At 35.5% G+C, this 8,046-nt stretch overlaps 2 protein-coding genes across 3 annotated transcripts; one reads left to right on the top strand and one right to left on the bottom strand.

Annotated features, from left to right (window-relative positions):
- Window positions 1-2,034: 2,034 nt before the first annotated feature.
- On the top strand, window positions 2,035-4,911 carry LOC120182369 (probable isoaspartyl peptidase/L-asparaginase 2). Of its 2 annotated transcripts, XM_039187359.1 has the most exons (5): window positions 2,035-2,276; window positions 2,411-2,644; window positions 2,828-2,914; window positions 3,004-3,531; window positions 4,901-4,911. In XM_039187359.1, the coding sequence occupies exons 1-4, from the start codon at window positions 2,115-2,117 to the stop codon at window positions 3,499-3,501; spliced, it is 981 nt and encodes a 326-aa protein (XP_039043290.1). In that variant the 5' UTR covers window positions 2,035-2,114; the 3' UTR covers window positions 3,502-3,531; window positions 4,901-4,911. The 2 variants fall into 2 exon arrangements, with proteins under 2 accessions (XP_039043290.1, XP_039043289.1); XM_039187358.1 differs by lacking the exon at window positions 4,901-4,911 and having other exon boundaries at window positions 3,004-3,577.
- Window positions 4,912-5,070: 159 nt separating this feature from the next.
- LOC120182381 (putative receptor protein kinase ZmPK1) lies at window positions 5,071-7,509 on the bottom strand. Its single transcript, XM_039187368.1, has one exon. It carries the CDS (start codon window positions 7,507-7,509, stop codon window positions 5,071-5,073), a length of 2,439 nt encoding a protein of 812 aa, XP_039043299.1.
- Window positions 7,510-8,046: the final 537 nt, after the last annotated feature.

Raw genomic sequence — 8,046 nt, 5'->3', positions numbered from 1 at the left:
CATTAGTTCCCATAATAAATTCCCTACATTGTTTCAAATTACAACATAGTAACTACGTACACCTTTTAAATGCTAAGGTTTGCTTGACCACCATCAAGTGCTCACTCCACAACTAAAAGTCAGCAACTAATCATCTGTAAAAGTGGTAACAGAAGAGTGTGAGCTACAAGCTTAGTGAATGATTAATCATTCAAACATGATATACAAATAAAGACTAAAGGGAAGTATCATATATGCCATGAAATTCTCACTTATTTTTACTTTAATGTTCATATATCAATGTCATGCCACAATAGTCATAGAATGCATTGGCAATGCACATATAATAAGATTCTTAACATGCTTTAGTTCATCATGTTTATCTAGAAAGGTTATTAATTTATTGAATATTAATTTATGGAGGTTATATTATATTATTATTTGGATTATTAAAAAAATATTAAGGTTGATAAAGTTAGTTAATAATTTAATAATTGTGATATTAATAGTAATAGTATTTTTAAAAAAAATATTAAGTGAAATATTATTAAATTTATTATGAATTATTATTATGTTAGTGTTATTATTAGGATTGATAAATTATAACTAATTTAATTTTTGTGATACTAATATTAGTAATAGTATTAACTTTGAAAATATTAAATAAATTGTGGAAGCTGAATAATACATTAAAAAATACTTTATTAGTTGTCTTAATTTTCACTAAAATGTTTTTCATCACTGATGTAATTATAAAAAATAATAATTTAAATAAAATTAATTTATTAATAAACAAGATATGATGATTAATTAAAAAACAATTCATTTAATACCGTGACATCTTATACATTTAACCGGTGCGATTCATATCAAATTTTAGTTATATGTTTGGGTAAACTTCATGTTTAGTATTTAAATTATCAGTTTTGTTTTGTTTTGTTTTAGCACTCAAACTTTCATTTGTTTCAAAATTATGCCTAACATTTACTCTTTGTTTCATTTTAGTATCTCATCGTTAAAAATTTAACTGTTAGACATGGTGATATTTTTTGTGGATAAATTACATCATTAATTATTTAACTATCTTCTCACTTTTATTTTAGTCACTAAAGTTTTAAAAAATTTAAATTTAACTACTCAACTTTCAAATTGCTCATATTTTAATCACTCTAATTTATTTTATTAATAATTTTTGGGACATGAAATTTATTATTATTATTATTATTATTCATATATAATTATAATAAAAAAATTGAATTTGAAAGTTAGAATGATTAAATTAGGAGTAATTTGAAAATTATGTAATTAAATTTTAAAAAATTAAATGAGAAAATAGTTGAGTGATGAATAATATAATTTACTCATAAAAAGTGTCATGTTGTAACGGTTGCACTAAGTTTTTAAACAACGGGATATTAAAACGAAATAAAAAATAAATATTAGATATGATTTTGAATTAAATAAAAGTTTAAATATTAAAATGAAATAAAATTGATAAGTTATATACTAAACGTGTAATTTACCCTTATTTTTTTCCATTAAAAAAACGAAACGGCAAGACTGAATTCCCAAAAGGCAAGTGTAGAGTACAATACAAGAGATCAAGAGTGAGAATGAGAATGAAACAAAAAGAGAGAGAGAGAGATTCCGCCTACCAGATGGGGATGTTATAAAGTAGACCTTAATATACAAAAAGTGTTAAAAATATTATTTTTTTAATATTTTCGATAAAAAATTATTTTAAAAATTATTTTTTTATCTAAAATATTAATTTTTTTTAATATTTTTTGATAAAGTATCTAATATTAATATTTTTGATAGAAAAATAATATTTTAGATAATATTTTATCAGATATATTAATAAATTAAATAATATTTTTAATAAATTTTTACTAAAAATATTAAAAATAATAATAATATTTCTGATAACGTATAGTAACTGCACGTAATTCTTTCCTACCAGATTCGTCTAAATTTTTTACTCACATTCAAATCTAACTTTCTGGGGTTTCAAGTCCGATACATCCTATATAAAGGGGTCTTAAGGTTTTAGCTTTTTCACAGCAAACTAAAGGAGAGCGGGAGCGGGAGCGAGAGCGAGAGCGAAAGGCAGAGGCAGAAACAGATTGAGAAATATGGGAGGGTGGGCTATTGCAGTGCACGGTGGCGCTGGTGTAGACCCAAATCTCCCTAAAGAACGGCAAGATGAGGCTAACAAACTCCTCACTCGTTGCCTTAATATAGGCATCTGTGCTCTCCGCTCTAACCTCCCCGCCATTGACGTCGTTGAACTCGTTGTATGTACCCTTTTCTTGTTCCCCTTCATTCAGTTAATAAAAAAACCATGCTTTGATCATATTGTTCTTTATAACTATGAATTTATTTCGTTATCATTTCTTTTGGAATTATAAAAATGGGCCTTTTGTGGTAGGTTAGAGAACTGGAAACTGATCCTCTGTTTAACTCCGGGTGTGGATCTGCTCTTACGGAGAAGATAACAGTTGAAATGGAAGCCAGCATTATGGACGGCCCAAAGAGGAGATGCGGTGCCGTTTCCGGCTTAAGCACCGTTAAGAACCCTGTTTCCCTTGCCCGTCTTGTTATGGACAAATCGCCACATTCTTATCTGGCCTTCTCAGGTGCCGAAGAGTTTGCCAAGAAACAGGTTTTTTTTTTTTTACTTTTACTTTTTCCAGTTTTGGTTAATTGTCAATACCTGGAAACCCCCGCTTTTTGGGGAATCTTGGATACTGTTGTCCACGTGTTGGGTAGATTCAGCACACGCTTTCGCCGTGTAAAACCGACAGGGGAGTTTAGGTTTTTAATTAATTGGTTGGATTTTGTGTAGGGCGTCGAGTTGGTAGACAATGAATATTTCATTACGGAAGAGAACGTGGGCATGCTTAAGTTGGCAAAAGAGGCGAACTCGATTCTGGTACGTCTCTCTTGGCTGTAGTTTTCTCGAGAAAAAGACATGGTGTGTGTGGAGCCCATGGCTTACCTTTTTCAACTTCTTATGACCAGTTTGATTACCGTATCCCAACCATTGGCACCTGTGGTGCGGGGGCACCCGTCATGGACAGTCCTTTGCAGATGAACGGGCTCCCCATCAGCGTCTACATCCCGGAGACAGTCGGTTGCGTTGTGGTTGACAAGGAGGGAGGGTGCGCTGCTGCCACCTCCACCGGTGGGCTGATGAACAAGATGACTGGAAGGATCGGTGACTCCCCGCTGATCGGGTCCGGTACCTACGCTTGCGAGCTGTGTGGGGTGTCTTGCACCGGGGAAGGGGAAGCGATCATCCGAAGCACCTTGGCGAGGGAAGTGGCGGCGGTGATGGAGTACAAAGGGTTGAACCTGAACGAGGCAGTAGATTTCGTGATAAAGAATAGGTTGGACGAAGGCAAAGCAGGGCTGATTGCTGTTTCGAGGAATGGAGAGGTTGCTTGTGGGTTTAACACCACCGGAATGTTTAGGGGGTGCGCCACCGAGGAGGGGTTCATGGAGGTTGGTGTGTGGTGAATGTTTGCTCTCTTATGGTTACAATTAAATGTAGTTTGTAATTCAAATGCCTTAATAATAAAGTACAACTTCAATCTTTGATTTTGCATTATCAGTCAATCATAACCTAATTGATGCTTTAGACTACGTTTTCTATAAGATCTTGGTCCTCACAAGTTTCTCAAATGAACATTGAATTGTAGAACCATGATAGTAATATGTAAAATTATATATCAAATAATAGATCTTGTGAAAGATTGCTAGTATTTACTGGTATATGCCGTTGAATGTTCTTTCGGGTAGCAGGAGGGACCAGCATGTCGCGTTGGCCATGCAGGGGCGATTCCTGCTGCGAAATTACACACCACGTGGCTAAAATCACAAAAGAAGATGCCTGCATGCCATCTGGTTGATGTTTGATTGATATTGGAAATGCTGTTGCTCCAAATTTTTACAATAAATACGTAGCAAATTCCTCCAAACTTTACTCATTTAATTTTGCAACCCACATAGCTTACGTATATATATATATTACATCTCTTTCGTCTAAGATTTCCTCCACAGTCCATATTAAGTGGATTTTCGTTATTCTACATCATCTGAAATCTTTAAAACTTTTGACCAGTTACAATCCTCTAACATTATCATTGATAAGTTTATATGATCTATTATAATTAAATTTATTTAATTCGACAACCTATTCTAAAATTGACACAGATATTAAAGATAAAATTCTTTATCATCCTTTTCACTTTACCATCTTCTATCGTCTTCTTTAATTCCTTCTTCTCCATTATCTTCATAAAATCATCAATTATGACTCTTTATCCAAATCCGAAAGATGATAATTAAAATTTTTATTATTTAAATAGTACAAAAATTTTCATTTTCAAGTAAAAATTTCTCCCATAAACCTAAATTTAAAAAAGATAAAATTTTTAATTCTCAACACAATCTTACATATCCAGTTTTAATTAAATCAAAATTTCGTAAAAAAAGGAAAGAAGAGCACTTCTCAATAGAGTTGTAAACAAGCCGAGTCGAGTTCGAGTAAAGTTGAGTTTGACTCGACTCAAAAATTTTAGAATAGAGCTCAACTCGGCTCGAAAGATTACGAGTATAAAATTTTTAAGCTCGACTCAAACTCGAAATCATGAATTGAAACTCGAAATAGGTTGAAATAAAAAAAAATCTTAAACTTAATTTGGTTGAAGTTCAAACTCGAACTTGAATATGAACCTTAAGTACATGAAAACCTTATATTGCATTTAAAAAAAAACTCAACACATAAATGTTAATATTATTAATAATTTTATTTTTTGAAATTAATATATTATTTTTTTTAAATTATTCGCGAGTTTTTCGAACCGAGTATCAGGTAGCTCGTTTAAACTTGGTGAGAACTCAAATCAAGTTTGAGTCAAGTCAAGTCCATTCAAATCGAATATTTATCAAATTATGATCAAATCAAACTCAAATAACTCACAATATATACGATATCATTCACATCCCTACTTCTCGTTATGGGTATGGAAACAGGAAATATCCTAATTTGTAATTCCTAAAATGGTCAACTTTATATGTTGATAATTAATATCCAGTGGAGATGCTTTGGCTTTCTTCTTTATGAAGGAGCATCTCAATTACTTCACCCATCGTCGGTCTCGCGTCTTTACTTTCCTGAACGCATTTCAGAGCCACAGCAACCAGATTTAGCAGCTGAGCCTCATCATATATTCCTTCAAGCTTGGGATCTATTATCTCATGCTTCCTTGTCTCCATCTCTTGGGCACTTCCCAAATGCTCTCTCACCCATGCAACCAACGTTGTTTGCTCTTTTGGACTATCATTATCGGTTACTGAGATTCCCATAGCGGGGCTTCTTCCTGTCACCAACTCCAATAACACTATCCCATAGCTATAGACATCGACTTTGGAGGTGATGGGCAAATTTGACACCCACTCAGGTGCCATATACCCTCTAGTTCCTCGGATTCTCGAGACTATCGAATTCTTAACATCACCTCGATTTAGCAGCCAAGAAAGGCCAAAATCGGACACTTTAGGCTGGAATTTGGAGTCTATGAGAATGTTGTGAGGCTTTATATCACAATGGAGAACCCATTCCAAACATTCTTCATGTAAATAAGCTAAGCCTCTTGCGGTTCCCACGGCAATATCGAATCTCTTTTTCCAATCAAGTGCTTTAAAAGAGAGATTTTCGGCCAGAGATCCATGTTCCATGTACTCGTACACCAGAAGCCTATGTTTTCCTTCCGCACAATACCCCCACATCGTTATTAAGTTCATGTGATTAAGCTTTCCAATGGTGTTCACTTCTGCAAGAAATTCGGCTTCCCCTTGGTTAGGATCGACGAGTCGCTTGATTGCGGCAACTCGACCATCGGACAGTGTGGCCTTGAACACCATTCCTCCTGCTCCTCTTCCAATCTCTTCACAGAAACTATTTGTCGCCTTTTTAAGTTCAGCATAGGTGAAATTTCTGAAGCCAGTTGCAGCGAGAAGGTTGCTTGCCTTCGGACTCGAGTTGCGGCGGGTTCTAATCAGGAAACACCATACAAAGAAAATGGCAAGAAACTCGATTCCTCCAACTGCACATACCGCCCACATTACAAATTCCAATGGCTCATTTTCATGCCTGCCGGAACTTCTGGAATACGTTAGTTCCAAAATCTGCACTTTGTTGGAACATTGCAACTCGGAATCAACAGTAGTGCTATTGTAAAAGGAAAGATTTGCTTTGGGGACTTTCAAGTAGAAATCACAATGGCCATTTCCTCCGCGATTTCCATTCAACAGCTGTGTCTTGGTATAACAATATATACCACCTGGTTGATGAGCTTTAGAAAATCTGAACTGGAAACCCTTGCAACCACACATCTGCGAGCAAATTTTCTCGCAACCCTTTAAAGTGACATTAGAATACATGTTCAAATCATAGCCATAGAATTCAACATTTCGGAGTTTCAAGAAACCGACCTGTTCGGTTTGGTTACAAGAAAGATGAAATTCTGGTTCACATCCAAGAGACCAATCAGACTGATTGCTCATCTTATATCCTGGAATGCAAGAGCATTTCCTGCCAAGATTAGGAGTATAAACGCATATGCTGTTTGGTCCACAAGATCCATGAGCCCTACATGGTAGACGGAAAATTTGCCACGAAATGACCCAAGTTTCTCCATCTTTTTTTAGACTATACAGTCGAATATTGCCATCAAAATCCATCTTCAACATTCTTGAAATCTTTGAGCCATAATCAGCTGACAAGAAAGTAAAATTATCAGTTGAACTAAATTTTCCCAAAGAATCGAGGACGGCGATTTTGCTATTATTGTCAGTGGTTCTTCCAGCTTCCCATCTCAAAAGCGTGGGACTTGGCCAGTAAACGCTTGAATACTCGGTACCTTTGTACAGCAGGCACAGGACATTATCCGGGGCAAAATAAAGATGAAAAAAACCTGATGAGTAATTTCCTTGGCTTCTTGATGACACCAGCTTCGAATTCTCATTGAATGGTTGAAGAGGAAGGAGAGTATCCGTGGGCGAATCGTAGCTTTGCCACAATACATGGCCTTCCAAGTTACGCAGGATGAGATTACCCCCATCTTCAATTGTTAAATTAGTAGGGGACTTGGAGAAAGTTCTGGTTTCCCAAACATTGATCTGACCAGCATCTTTTAAAACAAGGTTACCTGATTTCAGTAGACAGAGCTTTGAGCGTCTTCCATTGACTGGTTGGTCCCGATTCGCCATCCAAACGATGGTGCAGTTTTTAGCAATAGGACTGCAAGATGGTGTGTTGAACCATATCGCAAAGGAATAAGCATTGTCTCCAACAGGGTGGAATCCAGCACTGAAAATGGCACCGGGTGAAGTCAACACATCGCCTGTTTTCTCCACCGATAGAGATGAGCCTGCCCATAGACCATCAGAGGATGAAGATGATGACGAAGGTGGACAAAAGAAAGCCAATAATGAAGCCAGTAGCATTAATGTTGTAGCCATGGTTTTATTTTGTAAAGGTTGAAGACAGGAACACAGCCTTGCGACACAAGTTTTCATTTTAAGAGTTGTGATTAGGTCGAACAATAAATAATAATAGGCAAATAGTAAGGGGGTTTTATTTAGATTAAATTGCAATATTTAACATTTAAGCATCTTCTGACTTGTTAAGGGTGTGAGGGAGTAGGGTAGGGTAGAGAAGGTAGCTTTTATTTCATGGCGGCTAACGGGCAGTTCCAATTTAATTTGTTAGCATCGCAAGTGTTGTTTGAATGGAAAATTGCCATTGCATGTTATGTATGGGCCTATTTCGTTCGTTAACACACGAGAGATTGGGAGATTAACATCATGAACATCAAGATTTGTTTTTTTTTTTTTGGATTTATCGACACCGTTTCTTGCTCGGTCGGAGAAAAAGCGATACCAACTCGAAATTTTCTCTTTTGAAAAGATTTATGAAATGTGAGGAGTCACCACCAATAATTTAAGGTGCGATTGAGACACCATGAAAACATGGTGATTTTAATAAAATATTTTATT

This window comes from Hibiscus syriacus, unplaced genomic scaffold (assembly GCF_006381635.1).
Source record: "Hibiscus syriacus cultivar Baekdansim isolate YM2019G1 unplaced genomic scaffold, ASM638163v2 tig00112647_pilon, whole genome shotgun sequence".
NCBI lineage: Eukaryota > Viridiplantae > Streptophyta > Magnoliopsida > Malvales > Malvaceae > Hibiscus > Hibiscus syriacus.
This window is presented reverse-complemented; position numbering and strand designations above follow the sequence as displayed.

Coding starts and splice junctions, on each gene's coding strand:
- LOC120182369 (XM_039187359.1), top strand. CDS start 2,115: ATGGGAGGGTGGGCTATTGCAGTGCACGGTGGCGCTGGTGTAGACCCA. Junction 2,277..2,410: donor TTGACGTCGTTGAACTCGTT/GTATGTACCCTT, acceptor CTTTTGTGGTAG/GTTAGAGAACTGGAAACTGA. Junction 2,915..3,003: donor AAGAGGCGAACTCGATTCTG/GTACGTCTCTCT, acceptor TCTTATGACCAG/TTTGATTACCGTATCCCAAC.
- LOC120182381 (XM_039187368.1), bottom strand. CDS start 7,509: ATGGCTACAACATTAATGCTACTGGCTTCATTATTGGCTTTCTTTTGT.